The 19749-nt window shown below is 36.7% G+C and overlaps 1 protein-coding gene across 4 annotated transcripts in view; it reads right to left on the reverse strand.

Moving 5' to 3' along the window:
- The window catches only part of RAVER2 (ribonucleoprotein, PTB binding 2), a 97476-nt gene that overhangs the window by 59420 nt on the left and 18307 nt on the right, over positions 1-19749 (reverse strand). For 3 of the 4 annotated variants that reach the window (XM_036109982.2, XM_036109970.2, XM_036109992.2), the window contains exons 2-4: positions 9905-9971; positions 4696-5165; positions 1450-1641 (exon numbers count right to left, since the gene is read on the reverse strand). In XM_036109982.2, coding sequence (XP_035965875.1) covers positions 1450-1641; positions 4696-5165; positions 9905-9971 — 729 coding nt within the window. The remainder of the gene's footprint in view (positions 1-1449; positions 1642-4695; positions 5166-9904; positions 9972-19749) is intronic. The other variant, XM_036109997.2, reaches the window with a different exon arrangement.

The raw sequence follows: 19749 nt of genomic DNA on the forward strand, positions 1-19749 counted from the left end.
AGGACACAGTGCCCTGGTGTAGAAGTAGGTGACTGCATGGATTCAGAATTCTAAACTCAGTGACTCTGGTCCAGCAGAGGCAATTTAACCAGAGGCACAATGTTGTCAGTCGAAGAAGAGCTGAAGTTGTGACTCATGCAAGCAAGGGCAGGAGAATGACAGAACTGAAGAGGGGAAGGACAAACTACGAAAGAAGGGAGGAGGGATCCAGGGCCAGACGTAAGGTTAAAGAACAGGAAGAGAAGGGAAAGAGATGTGAGACCAAGAGCAATCTCCTCTCTTTTCCTCCCTCCTCAGTTCATCTACGAACCACTTTCAGACCAATGTCTTGATGGCTTAACTCTGATCCCATCACTACCTTGTTTATATACCTCAAAAGCTCCCCGCTGCTTACCAAATTCAATCTCCATTCCCCCGGTGCTCAATGGTCCTCTCGAATTGGCATCAACCTACCATTTCAGCATGCATCCCTTCCTATACTCCTCCACCTGCACCACTCACCCGCCTTGAAGCATGCGAATTTGCCTCATTCTACTGCTTGAAAGCTTTTGTTCAACTCACTCTACAGTTGTCAGATTTAGCAAGTAAAAATATAGGCTGCCCAGTTAAACTTGGGTTTCAGATAAAGAATAATTTTTTCAATATACTGTCTCATGCAAAATTTGTATTTAACTAGCAATCCTATCCTCTACTCCCAATACATTTCAAAATCACACTTTAATGTCACACACTCAAATGCCCTCCATCATGAAGTCTTCTTCCCTCATCCCTCAAAAGTGTATTCCTTTCGGGGCACCTGGGTGGCTCAGTCAGTTAAGCATCTGCCTTTGGCTCAGGTGGAATGGAGTCCTGCATCGGGCTCCCTGCTCCGCAGGAAGCCTGCTTCTCCCTCTCCCACTCCCCCTGCTTGTGTTCCTGCTCTCGCTCTCTGTCAAATAAATAAATAAAATCTTAAAAAAAAAAAAAATTGTATTCCTTCCTTAGTTCAGTCAACAAGCATTTACCATGCTAAGTGCCTCGAGTCAAAACTGAACAAGGAATAGTCCCTATCTGCACGGAACTTCCACATGAGAGAGGCCCAGAGAGGAATAAGCAGATAGTTAACGATAGAGAAGTAGTAACAATGGGCCATGTGAGCAAAAACAAAGCACATGCCTTCCTGTATTTGCACTATGGATACTTACGAACACTTTGAAAAAAGAGACATGACACTCAAAATTTGGAACAGAACATTCCTTCAAAAAATTTACTTGGACAAACTTTACCAAATGCAATTTCTTTTGTAATGACTCCTGGCTTGACATGACAGAGATACCATTTAGCCAATTCTTTCAAAGGAAGAATGTCTTTGTGTAATGGAAATATAATGAGAGTCCAATGAATGGTCAACTGGTTTGGATAGATTAAAATAGAATTTTTCTACATCCTAATAAAGAACGATAGACTTACCACACGTTGAGCTGCTATCAATGCTGCTAACGTACTTCGCCCTGGTGCTCCGGGGGCACAGAAGGAAACTTGGACTTTGCTTCCCTTGATGGTCATACCATCAGCTGCTTGCTGAACCTCTTCAGCATGCTCTGCAGTGTTATATTCAACCACTGCAAAGCCACCAACATAACTACCTTCATCCTGTGCAAGCTGATTTAATACATTTTGTTAAAAGAATTCTAATATTCAGTTAGAAATATTTATTTTCAGTATATAATTTTCAGATTCAAAAACAAATGTATCAGAGCATGATACTGGTGAAAATACTATATTCTTTCTCCCTAAAATTAAAAGTTTCCTAGTTGTGGGATGCCTGGCTGGCTCAGTTGGGAGAGCATGTGACTCTTGATCTTGGGGTCATGAGTTTGAGCCCCAAGTTGGGTGTAGAAATTACTTTTTAAATGAATAAATAAACAAATAAATAAATAAAAATAAAAGTTCACTAGCTGTTTCTATACAGTCCTTCCTGAAGATAGGATGATAAACAAGATTCTGTCAAGTTTCTTTTTAATTCTTTGATTTTTCTATTTTAAAAGTCAAAGCAATTCCCAAAGAGGGAATATTATCATATTCCCTCTATATTAAGAAAGATGTGTAACTGATAATTTAGACACAGAAAAATATGGAAACACAATAACAAACTTTCTTTAAATTTACCAGATACATGGACAATGAAAGATACTGAACAATTATTTGACCACATATCTATGTAAATTAAAGTTTGTATTATCAAGAGAAGAAAAGTAGGAGGAACCATATTCAACTTTTAACTCAATAACTTGGGCAGATCTTAGGAATTTGGTCAAGTATTCCAACGCAAACCTTATTTGGGAAAACTGTGCCCCAGGTTTGTTAAAATGCCATATGCAGCATACCAGCTTTATTTCTGGATGTGCCCTAAATAAACTCCTGCAATGTAGAACTCGATTTATTTCCAGTCACCCACCTGTACGAGTGTAAAGGAAGATACTAAAGTCCTGGATCTGTAAAGACTGGTACAAAGAGCAAAAATAAGAACAAATAAGACACTAAAAAGTTTCTAAGTTTTGAATAGTCTGAATTATCTTAAACACATTCACGCAATAAATTGATAAATGTGATAAAATTCAGCATGGTATGTCTTTGAGAAGACACATCTACAACACTTGTTTGGATTTCACATCTCATAAGTTAATATTACAATGAAATAATTTCTCAGTCTTTTTAAATTTCTGTCTCTTATTTCTGAAGCTTTACTTTCTTGTATCGTTAGACCAAATTTCTATTTTTCCTTCACATTCTTCCTTCCTTTTTAAAACTGTCCTCAAATGTCTTTCCTTCCACAAAACTTTTTCCAAACACATGACAGAAAGGGAAAACATCTACCTCTTCCAAACACTTCTCCTCAACCCCATTCCTCTTATAATCCAAACCAGATATTAAAATCAGATTTGTAAAAGCCATCAGTCTTTGGTGTCCCTTGATCACAAGATAAGAGACTATCTTCAATATAGTCCATGTCAACCTACCAAGCAAAAGAGCCTGAATTTCATAGATCCACTGATAAAGGCATCATAAAGTTGTTTTATTAATCTTTTGAGAACTTTTGAAACACTTATTATTATTCCTGGCTCATTATGATAGCTTTCATGCCTATACAAATTATAATACCATTTTAATTCTTTCAAAAGACAAAATCACCTAAGTCCACAGCATCAGTAGTTTTAAAGAGGAATATTTCAATTCAGTAGGAAAGCCATTCAAATAGGTAATGGTCTGACTTTGGATCTAGTTAATTTTCCATTATTTTGAAACATTTTAATAGAAGCTAAATGGTCACTCGCAAATAATATCACAAACATTTTTTCTACCCCTGGCAACCTAGATTAGAGAACCTCTCCTGTACCTACCAACTCTGGGATTCAGAATTCAAATACAAGTTGTGATAAATAGGTTTTCCCCTCACATTTGCTTCAAAGGCCTCAACTACAGCTACAAAGAATTTTGTTTGACCACAGAATATCACTGTATAATTTTACTATCCAAGAAAAGGATATGGATTAGATATCACCATCTATCACCTTTCAATAACTAACTGGGCAAAGATTTGATAAAAGCTCTGTCACAAAATTTTCTAATTTTATGATGCTCTTAGATGGTTTCTTTGATGCATATATTGGGATTGGAGGGGTAGAAATGTAAGAAGAAGATGGTAGCATTAATCTATTGTTTCTATATAGTTATATGTTTTAAATATAGTTATATAGTTATGTATAATCTATATTATTTCTATATAAATTTATATAAACATGATATATAATACATTATAATTATATATAGTTATATATATGGTTGTGTGTGTGTGTGGAGATATATATATAACTTATATATATATATAAAACTATAACAACTCTAAACTTTCTACTGTAATAGTAGAGACTCAACAAATGTATGATTAAAGAAAAATGGTGGGGTGGTGGGGGCAGGAAATAGGGGGTAAGAAGAAAAGGAGCATGGGAGGAGAGAAGAGAGGGAAGGAAGAAGTTAAGGGAAGCAAGAGAGAAAAGAGTTCATCAGTTGCTACTGAACACCTACAAGGGAAGGAGCTTTATACAGTATATATTTTTGTTTATTTAGAATATATTTAATTTTACTGATCAAGTACATGAAAATTCTTACCAGTGTTGTCAGTTTTCAGGATCTTCTCTAAATGTCTCACCATGATCCCATTAACATAGAATTATACATTCTTTTTAAACTTCATAATACTTTCCTATCTTCCACTACATTATCTTTATACAGGATTTATAATTATTTGCTTGTCAATATCTTCTACAAAATTGTAAGGTATTGAGAGAGTACGTTTCTATTCTCTGTATTTCTAACTTTTAGCAATATAGTGTCTGGCACAGAGAAGATAATAAGTAAAACTTGGATGGATGAATGGATCAATGGATGAAGGGCTCAACAAATGGATGGAATGAGGTGAATGAGTAAGTGATGGGTTTGCTAAGACATACTTAACTATATAATAATATAGGTTGACTCATCCATAAAAGGAATTGACTTAAAATTTAGAGTGACCTCAAAGTCTTCATCACAGACTAAAGAAGACTTACATTCTCCATTGTGATATTCACATAGGTATAATAAATTTGTGAGTGCATGTAGAATACATAGGCAGAAATTTTCAAATATTTCAAATGATACCTCAAGAATACATACCTGGCAAAACACAGGTTTATGTATATTGGAAAAAAATTGCAACAGCTCCTCTGAATCCCTGTAGTCACTAGGGAGTTTATTTATACAAAGGCACTTAGAATGAATGAGCTCTGCGGCCAATAGATTAACATCCATCCATTGTGCAAACAGAGCTGATGCTCCCAATTGTTTACCCAATAACTCCAATCTAGCCTTTGCAGCAAAGTCCTTTTTCATGTATTCCACAAATCCATAGCCTTTGGAATGGCCAGTAACTTCACTGTAGACTAGAAAACATCTCTCGATATTTCCATAAGCACGAACAAGTTCTTCAAACTCTTCTAATGTAAAAGAAGTGGGCAAGTTGGTAATACACAGCAAAGCATCTGTTGGCTGGAGCTGAACAATTAAGTCCTTTCCTCGAAAAGAATACTGATGAAACATCTGAATTGCATTCTGGGCTTGCTCCCCATTCAGTAAGGTAACAAAAGCTAGAAGATAACACAATGAAATAAATAATTTTCTAAGCCATTGTTTTCAAACTTTTTTGACTATGGTCCACAGTAAGGAACATATTTTTGGTCTGTGTCTTGGTACACACATACACATTTCCAAAACAAAAGTATCAAGAACTAATACTCCTACCACATGCAATGCGCTCTCATATTTCTATACTATCTCATGGTGCTTTTTAATACTGACACTACCCACTTAACCAATTTCACGACCAGTGACTCAAATTAAAGTATAGGAATTATATTAGGGGTTCCACGGGGTGCCTGGATGGCTCAATTGGTTGGACGTCTGCCTTCCGCTTGGTTTGTGATCCTGGAGTTCCGGGATCAAGCCCTGCATCAGGCTCCCTGCTCAGAGAGGAGTCTGCTTCTCCCTCTGCCCCTCACCCCACTCATGTTCTCTCTCTCTCAAATAAATAAATAAAATTTAAAAAAAAAAAGGACTTCCACTATAAGATACTACAATGTTCTGTTTTGTTTTTTATTTTTACAATATTTTCAAACTACATATTTTATTTTTCCCAACTACATGTAATGCAAAATTTTGTGAAGTCTTAAAAATTTTCTTTCATATTGAAGCACCTAAATACATAAAGCAAATATTAACAGACACAAAGCGAGAAACTGACAGTAATACAATAACAGTTAGGGACTTTAACACCTCACTTACATCAACAGATAGATCATCCAGGCAGAAAATCAATAAGGAAACAGTGTCTTTGAATGACACATTAGAGCAGATGGACTTAACAGATATATACAGAACATTCCATCCACAACCAACAGAGTACACATTCTTTCCAAGTTCATAGGGAACATTCTCCAGAATAAATCAAGTTTCAATAAATTCAGGAAAATTGAAATCCTATTACATACATTTTCTGATTACCATGGTATAAAACAAGAAATCAATCACAAGAAAAAAAATGCAAAAAACCCCCCCACAAACATGGAAGCTAAATAACATGCTACTAAACAGCCAATGGGTGAATAAAGAAACCAAAAAGGAAATTTAAAAATACATGAAAACAAATGAAAATAAAAACACAATGGTCCAAAATCTTTGGGACACAGCAAAAGCAGTTCTAATAGGAAAATTTATAGGGATACAGACCTACCTCAAGAAACAAGAAAAATCTCAAGCCATCTAACCTAATACCTAAAGGTACTAGAAAAGGAAGAACAAACAAAGCCCAGAGCCAGCCTTCCTTCCAGAAGGAAGAAAATATTAAGATCAGAGCAGAAATAAATCAGGGACTAAAAGAAAAATAGAAAAGATCAATGAAACCAAGAGCTGGTTCTTTGAAAAGATAAAATTGTTAAACCTTTAACCAGATTCATCAAGAAAAAAAAGAGAGGATACAAATAAATAAAATCAGAAATGAAAGGGGAATAAACAACCAACACCATAGAAATATGAAAGATTATAAGAGAATACTACAAAAAATTATATGCCAACGAATTGGACAACCTAGAAGAAATGGATACATTTCTAGAAACATATCATTTTCTAAAATTCAATCAGGAAGAAATAGAAAATCTGAACAGACCAATTACTAATAACAGAGTTGAGCTGGTAATCAAAAACGTCCAACAAACAGAAGTCCAGGACCAGACTGCTTTACAGGTTTATTCTACCTTTCATTTAAGCAAGAATTAATACTGATTGTCCTCAAACTATTTAAAAAAAATAGAAGAGGAAGGAAAGCTTCCAAATACATTCTATGAGGCCAGTATTATCCTGATACAAAAACGAGACAGAGATGCTATGAAAAAAGAAAATTACAGACCAATATTCCTGATGAACATAGATGCAAAAATCCTCAACAAAATATTAGCAAGTGTATTCAGCAATACACTGAAAGGATCATTCACCTAGATCAAGTGGGATTTATTCCAGGGATGCAGGGAGGTTCAGTAGTCACAAATCAATCAATGTGATAAACCACATTAACAAAACAAAGAATAAAAATCATACAATCATCTCAATAGATGCAGAAAAGGTATTTGACAAAATTCAACTTCTGTTCATGATAAAAACTGTCAACAAAGTGTGTTTAGGGGATACCTTAAGCTAAATAAAGGTCATTCATGAAAAACCCACAACTAACATCATACTCAATGGTAAAAAACTGAAAGTTTTTTTTCTCTAAGATTAGAAACAAGACAATGATGTCCATTCTTTTTATTCAATACAGTACTGCAAGTCCTAGCCACAGCAAATAGACAAGAAATAAAATTCATCCAAATTGGTAAGGAAGAAGTTAAACTGTCACTATTTGCAGATGACCTAAAGATTCCACCAAAAACTATTAGAATAAATGAATTCAGTAAAGCTGCAGGATTCAAAATTAATACACAGAAAACAATTGCCTTTCTGTACACTAATAATGAAGTAACAGGAAAGAAAAAGAAAACAATCCCATTTATAATTGCACCAAAAAGAATAAAATGCCTAGGAATAAATTTAACCAAGCAGGTAAAAGACCTGTACTCTGAACACTATGACAATGATGAGATTGAAGATGGCACACACAAGTGGAAAGATATCTCCTGCTCCTGGACTGGAAGAACCAATACTGTCAAAATGCCCATACTACCCAAAGCTATCTACAGATTTAATGCAATCTCTAACAAAATACGAACAATATTTTTCACAGAACTAGAACAAATAATCCTAAAATTTATATGGAACCTCAAAGGACCTCAAAAAGCCAAAGCAATCCTGAGAAAGAGGAACAAAGCTGGAGGCATCACAATCCCAGATTTCAAGATCTACTACAAAGCTGTAGTAATCAAAAGAGTGTGGTATTGGCACAAAAACAGACACACAGATCAATGAAACAGACAGCCCCCAAATAAACCTATACCTATATGGTCAACTAATCTATAACAAAGGAGGGAAGAATATACAATAGGGAAGACAGTCTTTTCTATACATGGTGCTGGGAAAACTAGACAGCGACATGCAGAAGAATGAAACTGGATCAGTTTCTTACACCATACACAATATACACTCAAAATGAACTAAAGACCTAAATGTGAGACCTGAACCCATAAAACTCCTAATGGTTGAAAAAAAAAAGGCAATTATTTCTTGGACATCACCCTTAGCAACGTATTTATGGATATGTCTCCTTAGGCAAGGGAAACAAAAGCAAAAATAAACTACTGAGCCTACACAAAAATAATTTGCCCAGCAAAGGAGATCATCAACAAAACAAAAAGACAAGCTAATGAATGAGAGAAGAGATTTGCAAATGATATATCTGATAAAGGGTTGATACCCCAAACACATAAACTTACACAACTCAGCACCAAAAAACAACAAAACCCCCCAAAAACCCCCAAAAACAAACCAATCTGATTAAAAAATAGGCAGAGGACCTGAATAGACATTTTTCCAAAGAAGACATAAAGATGGCCAACAGATACATGAAAAGATGCTCAACATCACTCATCATCAGGGAACTGCACATCAAAACCACAATGAGATATTACCTCATGCCAGTCAAAACAGCTAGTATAAAAAAGACAGTATAGCTGGTATAAAGAAATAACAAGTGTTGATGAGGATGAGGAGAAAAGGGAACTCTTGTGAACTATTGATAGGAATGTAAATTAGTGCAGCCACTGTGGAAAACAGTATGGAAGTTCCTCAAAAAAATTAAAATTAGTAATAGTAATAGTAATTCCACTACTGGGTATTTAATAAAAAAAAATGAAAACATTAATTTGGAAAGATATATGCACCCCTGTTTACTGCACCATTATTTACAACAATTAAGGTATGGAAGCAACCCAAGTGTCCATTAATGGATGAATGGATAAAGAAGATATGGTGTATATATACACAACAGAATATTACTTGGCCATAAAAAAGAATGAGATCTTGCCATTTGCAATCACATGGATAGACCCAGAAGGTATAACGCTAAGTAAAATAAGTCAGACAGAGGAAGACAAACACTATATGATATCACTAATATGTGGAATCTAAAAAACAAATGAATAAACAAAAACAAAGAACAGGCACCTGACTGGCTCTGTCAGTAGAGTATGTGACTCTTGATCTAGGGGTCATGAGTTTGAGCCCCATGTTGGGCATAGGCTTTACTTAAAAAAACAAAAACAAACAAATACAGAGAGCAAACTGGTTGCCTGAGGGGATCTGGGGGAGATGGATGAAATATATAAAGGAAATTAAGAGGTACAAACTTCCAGCTATGAAATAAGTGATGGAGATGAAAAGTACGGCATAGGGAAATACAGTCCGTGACACTGTAATGCTGTACAGTGACAGATGGTGACTACATTTATTGTGGTGAGCACTGGGTAATGTATAGAATTGTGGAATCAATATGTTGTACACCTAAAAAAAAGTTATACACCTGAAATATAACACTGTATGTTAAATATACTTCAATGAAAAAACTGAAGGATACAAGCCTATAAAAATTTATTATAACATAACATATATTAGAAAATTCTTTATAAAAATAATGTCTCTAGTGACATACATATTAATTATTGTGATTATAATTTAGGATACTAATGTTATCTTCAGAAAATACATTGTGAGTAGCATTTATATGATTTAATGCTTAAGAATTTCAGAGATTATCTTAAGAATGAAAAGACAGTAAACTTTTTTGTTTAATAATGCACACATTTAGAATCAAAATGAAACCAGGTGCTTAAAATTGAAATCTTACCTGTTCGCTTATTTCTGTCCACATAACAATACTTTAACTCATAGTCTTGTAATAAATCATGAACGTCCTGAAAGAGACAAAACATGAATTCAAATAAGCACACAAATGTGTGGATTTGTGTGGATAATCCAGCTGTACTAGCCAACCACTACCACCACCATCTGCTGTGTGAAAAACCTTTCACGGATCTCTATTATTTGTTTAACTTAAAGGCATCCCAGACCACCAAATATGACATCAACCTACCTTCCTACTGTCTATTTCCCAGTACAGAACCTGCACATAGATCATGTTTCTGCTCAATGGGCATTCACTGTTTCACCAGGATGCCATGCACAATCCTCACTCTGAATCTCTACTGACGCTGATACCTTGACCTTGCATGGTGCAAAGATACCACGCTAAAGCTCCTAAACTTCACCTGAAATCGCATGCATCCTTTGAAATCCAGCTCAGATATTCTTTTTTTTTTTTTTTTAAAGATTTTATTTATTTTTCAACAGAGAGACAGAGACAGCAAGAGAGGGAACACAAGCAGGGAGAGTGGGAGAGGGAGAAGCAGGCTTCCCGCTGAGCAGGGAGCCCGATGTGGGACTCGATCCCAGGACCCTGGGATCATGACCTGAGCTGAAGGCAGACGCTTAACGACTGAGCCACCCAGGCGCTCAGATATTCTTTCATGAAGTTTTTTCCAATTTTATTTATTTATTCATTTATTTACTTACTTACTTACTTACTTACTTATGATTGAGAGCGAAAGCACAAGTAGTTGGAGGGGTGGTTCTGGCACAGAGAGAGGGAGAGAGAGAATCCCAAGCAGCCTCCATGCTCAGCATGGAGCCTAACGTGGGGCTCGATCTCATGACCCTGAGATCATGACCTGAGCTGAAATCAAGAGTCGGACACCCAACTGACTGAGCCACCCAGGCACCCCAAGTTTTTTCCAATTCTTTTCTGCGGGATAAGACCTCTACCACCTCTATGCTAACACTGGCCATACTTTATTTATACCTGTCTTACAGAAATAATATTAAACATTTCTCTTCGTATACAACACATACTGAGTTTTTAACAAGTAATACACTTGTAGATGCTGGAGTACCAGCAAAGAGAATTAATACAGGTAGACTGCAAACCTAGAGATCCCTGGGTATGAAAACAATAACCACCACTAAGGTATGTATGTAATTCAATTTATGTCCCCTTGGCTCCCCAAGATGTTGAAACTGGCTTTCCTGTTCATTCTGCTTCCATTATTAATCCAGTCTGAACTCGTTTCTTCTGGTCTTTTACCCACCTGGGGTCCTAAAAAAGCAGATTTCTATTCCTAATCCTTCCTGTTAAATTGATAATACTTGAGTACAGGAACTATATTTCATATATCTGTTTATAACCTCTATTGCTCTGCAAATGCTAGGCACTCAAATATACACTAAAGTGAATCGAATTTTGTCACTGAGTCGATATTTGGACTTGGAAAATTTACTCATAATATACAACAGATGGAATTATTATTTTCTAAAGGAACTGGACTATCACATAGGTAGACATTCTGATCCTAGATTGGAAAGTTATAGCCAAATTGTTCTATCTTGCATATGAATAAATTAAACATACACACGTGTCAGTATGTTAAGTTCACAACAGAAACTAACTCAATGAGAATTCTTATTATTGCCATTATTACAGTTAACTTTCATTTAGCTTTTATTAAGTACCAGAGCACTGAACTCACCCTTTTTTATTAAAAATCGGGAAATCAGGCCTGACACTGACAGGGCTCCCTGACAGAAAAGTGCATGCTCTTGACTCTTGGTCTTGGGATCGTGAGTTCAAGCCCCATGTTGGGTGTAGAGATTACTTAAATAAACTTTAAAAAAAGGGTGGGGGCACCTGGGTGGCTCAGTAAAGAGCATGTGACTCTTGATCTCAGGGTTGCAAGTTTGAGCCTCACGTTGGGTGTAGAGATTACTTAAAAATAAAATTTAAAAAAAAAACACCTTTATAGAAAAATAAATAAATAAATAAAAATCAGAAAACCACAGCAGAGCAAAATCCAGTAACTTGCTGAGTGAAGATTCACCAGTCTGGCACCCTTAACCCCTATATCATACTACCATATATTCCTTCCAGAATTAACTAAAAATAGTATACTACCACTAATAGTTACAAACACAGTATCATTAGTGCCCTAATATGTGATCACATGGAAATGGAAAATAAATAAGTGGACAGTTACAAGTTGAGACATATTTTCCCCTTTAACACAATGCAAGGGGGAAAAGAATGATATAATAGACAAAGTATAAAAACATAATGCTGGGTGGAAAAAAGATAATCACCTATGAAGAGAAATTAGAGAAAGGTAAAGTTGATAATTTAGTATTCTCTATGAGTAAGTCAATATTAGATACGTTTTAAAACATATATACTATTAATTTCATAAAATAGGGTTTGATGAATTATACAGAAATATGATTAATATACAGATTAGTTTACCTCTTACTATGGTAGTTTTTTATCTTGTAAGCTTTAGTGTTTCCTTGGACTTAAAGCGTATGGTGTACTCATTAAGAAGATATAACTCTCTCAATAGCATAGCATATACATCTTGCCAATCGGCTAATTTAATCCTTAATATAGAAGGTGGCACAGTTTTGTCTGAAGGGATCCAGTGTATGCTTTTAGTGGTACAGACTCTAATCTCTCATTTCACTAGTTATCAGCTGTCAAATGCCAGATAAAGAAAACATGACACTGCTCTTCACATTATCAAGTATCTGTAAACAAATGACATGTTATGTTACTCATTCAGCTGAGAGAATTACCAGAGAGAGATCTTATGTATGCAAAGATGCATTTTGCAACTTAAAAATTTTATTTCCAAAATACCTCTATTTCAAATTGTAGCTTTTCTATGCATTAGATGTGGGATACAGAATTTGCCAGCTAGGAAACCTTACAAACCTTTTTGCAAAGAAAAAACAAAACAATTGTTTTCCTCCATGTCCTGGTTGTTTTGACCCAGGCAAAAGTGGGTCACCCCTCAATTTGAGCCTCGGTAAGTTGGCCAAATTAAAAACTTAAAACCTGAAAGAGAGCCCTAACAACCATTTGCCAGAATTCTACTATGCTCCATCACACAGAACCCAAACAACTAAAATTCTCTCTCTCTATTCTAATTGAGTTTTATGACATTTCTATTAACTTACAAGTCAATTTTAAGGAATAAAATAGTACCTTCTGACCAGGAATATCAGTTACAAATTTCTTACAGTAAGATGAGTTCATCAAAACTGATAGTATTAGACAGTTTTAGCAACCTATTTCCAGACCATGTTCCTTATTACTCTCTGGAATTAAATGAAAAGTTTTGCACATATGAAATATTTCCTAGGGAGAGAATCAACAGCCGCAATGAAACCCAGCCTTAGTTTTAAGCCTGAATCACACTGTCTTCTAAGCCCTTTTCCCTTTTTTTAAAAAAATATTTTATTTATTTATTTGACAGAGAGATACATAGAGAGGGAACACAAGCAGGGGGAGTGGGAGAGGGAGAAGCAGGCCTCCCACGGAGCAGGGAGCCCGATGCGGGGCTTGATCCCAGGACTCTGGGATCATGACTTGAGCTGAAGGCAGACGCTTAACTGACTGAGCCACCCAGGCACCCCTAAGCCCTTATTAATTTCTTTTTCCTAAGAAAGGCTTTCACAGATTAAAGCACTCTACTTTCAAATTCCATTTTAGAAAAAAAATATTCTTGCTATTTGTCCTTTAAAATTTTAGGTGATTTGATAATATGAAAAGATTAATCTGTAACATATTAAGTTATGAGGCATAATAATGAAATAAGCACCTGGGAACTCACTACCAAACCTAAAGACTAGAACATCAGCAACACTGTTCCATTGACTTCTGCATTCCTTTGCTAGCCCATCCTGCCACTTTCCCCCATGTGTGGGCTGCACACATACAAATGATCATCTTTGTAAGAAAGTGCCAACTTGTTTGCTGGAATGGTTGTAGCAGCTTACGTATCCATCAAGAGTGTGAGAGTCCCACTGATACATAACCTTACAACGTTTGGTGTTACCAGATACTTAAGTTTTGTCAATTTAGTTGGTATAAAATTGTACCTCACTGTGATCTTAATTTGCATTCCCTTGAATGCAAATTAGTAAAGGTAGGGCATTGTGATGATTAGTTTTGTGTCAACTTGGCTATGGTATCCAGTTATTTAATTAAACATTAATCTAAGCGTCGCTGTGAAGGATTCTAGATGTGGTATCTACAATCAGTTTACTTTATGTAAAGGAGACAACCTTACATAACGTGGGTGGCCCTAATCTAATCAGCTGAAGGCCATAAGAGCAAAAACTGAGAAACTGAGGTTTCCTGGAGAAGAAATCCTGCCTCAAGATGGTAGCATCAACACATGCCTGACTTTCTAGCCTGCTGGTATACCTGACAGATTCTGGACTTACTAGGTCCCACAATCAATCATTAGCTCTATGTATATCTGTATATAATATAAATAGATGTTAATATAAATATTACATATAATCTCTTTCTTTGAAGAACTCTGATACAGGCATCTTTTCAGGTTTATTTGCCATTTATTTCCCTTTCTGGAAAACACTCATCTTGATGGCCATTTTTCTATTGTATTTGTCTTTTACTGATTTGTAGTTTTGTTTTTTTTTTTTTAAGATTTTATTTATTTACTTGACAGCAAGAGAGAGAGCGAGAGAGGGAATACAAGCAGTGGGAGTGGGAGAGGGAGAAGCAGGCTTCCCATGGAGCAGGGAGCCCGATGCGGGGCTCGATCCCAGGACCCTGGGATCATGACCTGAGCCGAAGGCAGACGCTTAACGACTGAGCCACCCAGGCGCCCCTGATTTGTAGTTTTTTAAAAAATATATTCTCCATACTAATTCTTTGTTGGAAACTGTATTATAAATGTGTTCCCCTTCTATGTGTTCTGTCATTTTATTTGTGAGTTTTCCTGGTGAAGAGAAATTTGTCATTTTAATGAAGCCAAATTTATAATTCTTTCCTTTACCATTTGCATTTTGTGTGCCTTAAGAAATCCTTTCCTACCCAAATCATAAAGACATTTTGTGTTCCAACAGTTTTTAAATTTTCCTTCTACTAATCAGTTTTGGGTCAGTTAGCCATATTATGCTAGTTAACAATTTCCAGTACAATCTTCAATGGAAGTGATGCCAACATTGTTCCTAATCTCAGAGGTAAAGTTTTCACTATTTCACCACGGAATACAATTGCTTTGGTTTTTCTAGTAATCTTCAAATTTGAGGAAGTTCTTTTCTATTCCTGCTTGCTAGGAGTTTTTATTAGGAATGGGTGTTAAATTTTATCAAATCCTTTTTCTGCATCAATTGAGATGCCTTCAGTCCCATCTTCATGCCAGGGATCTCCAAATTCTTCCTTCCACCTTCAAACCTCTCTTCTAGGCTCCAGACCTACATGTGCTATTGCTTCTTGGAACTGCATTTGCATGTTCCACACCAGGTAATACCTTTTCTTCTTCCCTTTTTTTTTGCCCAATGCAGGGCCTATCATATAATATCTTTTGTGATATTAGCTGAGTAAATGTGATGTCAATTTTAACTTGGGTAAATTTTTAACAGCTTTCAATGAAACTGCTTTGTTGGGAAGTTCATTTGAATACAAACTTTTTGCCAGGGGAACATTCTAACTTTGCCTTAAAAAAAAAAAGATTAATAAACTACCAGCTTTTTTTTAATAGCACAATAATAATTATTATTTACTGAATGCTCACTTTATCCCAGGCACTTTATAGACGTTATCTCCAATCCTATTTAGCCCAAATTAGATGAATTTTATTATCCAAATTCTATTTATTTATTTATTTATTTGAATGGGAAATATTGGGAGGGGGAAGGACGGGAGGGAGACAGAATCTTAAGCAGGTTCCATGCCCAGCATGGAGCCCAATGCATGGCTCGATGTCACAACCCTGAGGTCATGATCTGAGCTGAAATCAGGAGTTGGATGCTTAACCAACTGAGCCACCCAGGTACCCCTATTATCCAGATTTTAAAGATGAGGACACTGAGGCCTAGGAATGTATAGTTACTTGCAGTATAGATAGTATGTGATGGATCTGGTATTCAAACCCAAGTTAACAGACTCCAGAGCAAACACAGGGAACTAGTATACTGTATTGTATCTTAAGTGTCAGCACTACAAAAATGAAGTCTATGAAATATTCATTGCCATCATCTTCCTAAAGCTTACTGCATCATCAGCCTCCTAACCTTGGAATGAGGATCAGGCCAAGAACAAGGTTTGAAAGGGAGAAATCAAACCAACACAGTTTTACTTTTTGATAGCTAGAAATCAGATTGTATAGCTCCCTTGTTTAAATATTTCAATGTATCCTCATTTCCCTTAAAATAAAATCTAAACTCCCTAACATGGCTTAGAAACTTTTAATCATCCTCACATGGCCTTTCTTTAGTGCTTGCATATTTAGGACAGGGAAGGGGAGGCACATGCAGACAGCAAGCTATCTGGTGTCTTCTTATGAGGGTACTTTTTTTTTTTAATTTAAATTCAATTAGCCAACTTATAGTACATCATTAGTTTCAGATGTAGTGTTCAATAATTTATCAGTTGGGTGTAACACTCAGTGCCTATCACATCACAAGCCCTCCTTAATGCCCATCACCCAATTACCCCAGCCCCTCACCCACCTCCCCTCCAGCAACCCTCAGTTTGTTTCCTATAGTTAAGGGTCTCTCATGGTTTTTCTCCCTCTCTGATGACTTCCCATTCTGTTATTCCTCCCTTCCCCTACAGTCCTCTGCCCTGTTTACATGAGTAGAACCATATGATAATTGTCGTTCTCTGACTTATTTCGCTCAGCATAATACCCTCCAGTTCCATCCATGTCGATATAAATGGTAAGTATTCATCCTTTCTGATGGCTGAGTAATATTCCATTGTGTGTATGTATGTGTGTGTGTGTGTATATATATATACACACACATACATATACATCTTCTTTATCCATTCATCTGTCGATGGACATCTCAGCTCTTTCCACAGCTTGGCTATTGTGGACATTGCTGCTATGAACACTGGGGTGCAGGTGCCCCTTCGGATCACTACATTTGTATCTTTCAATACATTAAAAGGATTATTCACCACGACCAAGTGGGATTTATTCCTAGGCTGCAAGGATGGTTCAACATTCACAAATCAATCAAAGTGATACATCACATTAATTAAAGAAAGGACAAGAACCATATGATCCTCTCAATAGATGGAGAAAAAGCATTTGAAAAAATATAGCATCCTTTTTTTTTTTTTTAGATTTTAAAAAAAATTTTTTTTATTTATTTATTTGACAGAGAGAGAGACAGCGAGAGAGGGAACACAAGCAGCGGGAGTGGGAGAGGGAGAAGCAGGCTTCCTGCGGAGCAGGAAGCCCAATGTGGGGCTCGATCCCAGGACCCTGGGATCATGACCTGAGCCGAAGGCAGACGCTTAATGACTGAGCCACCCAGGTGCCCATAGCATCCTTTCTTGATTAAAACTCTCCAAAGTGCAGGGATAGAGGGAACATGCCTCAATATCATAAAAGTCATCTATGAAAAGCTCACAACGAATATCATTCTCAATGGGGAAAAACTGAGAGCTTTTCCCCTAAGGTCAGGAACACGACAGGGATGCCCACTCCCACCACTGCTGTTCAACATAGTACTAGAAGTCCTAGCCTCAGCAGTCAGACAACAAAAAGAAATAAAAGGCATTCAACTTGGCAAAGAAGAAGTCAAACTCCTACTCTTTGCAGATGACATGATACTTTATGTGGAAAACCCAAAAGACCCCACCCCAAAACTACTAGAACTCATACAGGAATTCAGCAATGTGTAAGGATATTAAATCAATACACAGAAATCAGTTGCATTTCTATACACTAACAATGAGACAGAACAAAGAGAAATTAAGGAATCGATCCCATGTACAATTGCACCCAAACCGTAAGATACCTAGGAATAAACCTAACCAAAGAGGTAAAGGATCTGTGCTCCAAAAACTACAGAATGCTTATGAAGGATATTGAGGAAGACACAAAGAAATGGAAAAACATTCCATGCTCATGGATTGGCAGAACAAATATGAAAATGTCAATGCTACCTAGAGCAATCTACACATTCAATGCAATCCCTATCAAAATACCATCAACTTTTTTCAAAGAAATGTAACAAATAATCCTAAAATTTGTATGGAACCAGAAAAGACCCCAAATAGCCAGAGGAATGTTGAAAAAGCAAAGCAAAGCTGGTGGCATTACAAAGCTGTGATCCTCAAGACAGTGTGGTACTGGCACAAAAACAGACACATAGTTCAATGGAACAGAATAGAGAACCCAGAAATGGACACTCAACTCTATGGTCAACTAATCTTTGAGGGTACTTCTACCAGATCAAGGCCCCACCCTTATGACCTTTTTTAACATTAATTACCTCCATAGGAGCCCCATCTCCAAATATGGCCACACTGAGGGTTAGGTCTTTAACATATGAATTTGGAGGAACACAAACATTCAGTCTATAACAGGTGCCTTCATGAAAAGGCTGATTCTAGGGCTGGAGCAGAGAAAGTGCAAAATAAGCCGCAACATTTTATGTTAAAAACAAATTGCTCAGCAAATGATGGGGATATGTCACAAAGACACCAGATCCTTCCGTAAGTGTGTACTGGAATTAATGACTTGTTTCCATGGAATTGTGAATGGGAAAAGTGGTAACTTTACAGGAGTGATGGAGCAGACATCACCTTAGCAAATGATCAAGGTTAACATCACTAGTAGTAAGTCATGTTTCCCCTGAAATGATGTGATCAGAAGTGTACTTCACCTCTGTGGAATTCTTTTTTTTTTTTTTTTTTTTTAAGATTTTATTTATGTATTTGAGAGGGAGAGAGAGAGAGAGAGAGACAGCGAGAGAGGGAACACAAGCAGGGGGAGTGGGAGAGGGAGAAGCAGGCTTCCCTCGGAGCAGGGAGCCCGATGCGGGGCTCGATCCCAGGACCCTGGGATCATGACCCGAGCTGAAGGCAGACACTTAACGATTGAGCCACCCAGGCACCCACCTTTGTGGAATTCTTACCAAAATTCCATAACCCTAATCTCTCACATCATACAAACATCATACAAACCCAAATTGAGGGGCATTCTAAAAGATATCTGACCAAAACTGAAGGTCATATAAAACAAGGAAAGACTGTGGCACCTGGGTGGCTCAGTTGGTTAAGTGTCCGACTCTTGATTTTGGCTCAGGTCATGATCTCAGGGTCGTGAGATCAAGCTTCGAGTCGGGCTCCACACTGAGCACAGAGTCTGCTTGTCCCTCTCCCCTCTGCTCCTTCCCCCGTGCTCGCGCACTGTCACTGTCTCTCTCTCTCTCTCTCTCGCTCTCATATAATAAATGAATGAATGAATGAATGAATGAATAAATAAAATCTTACAAAAAAGAACAACAAGAAAAGACTGAGAAACTGGTGCAGAAGAGAGACTAATGGGACATAACAACTGAGTGCCATGTGGCACCCTGAATTGGATCTTCGAACACAAAAAGGATGTGAGAAAACTAATGAAATCCAAATTCTGACGTTCAGTTAAATAATAATGTACCAATGTTAATGTCTTAGTCCTGACTAACATACCTTGGGTATTCAAGACGTAACATGAATGGAAACTGGGTAAAGAATATATGGGAACTTTATGTGCTATCTTTGCAGTTTTTTCTTTAAATCTAAAATTGTTGCATAATAAAAGATTTCAAAAGAGG

This window comes from Halichoerus grypus, chromosome 5 (assembly GCF_964656455.1).
Source record: "Halichoerus grypus chromosome 5, mHalGry1.hap1.1, whole genome shotgun sequence".
Classification (NCBI taxonomy): domain Eukaryota; kingdom Metazoa; phylum Chordata; class Mammalia; order Carnivora; family Phocidae; genus Halichoerus; species Halichoerus grypus.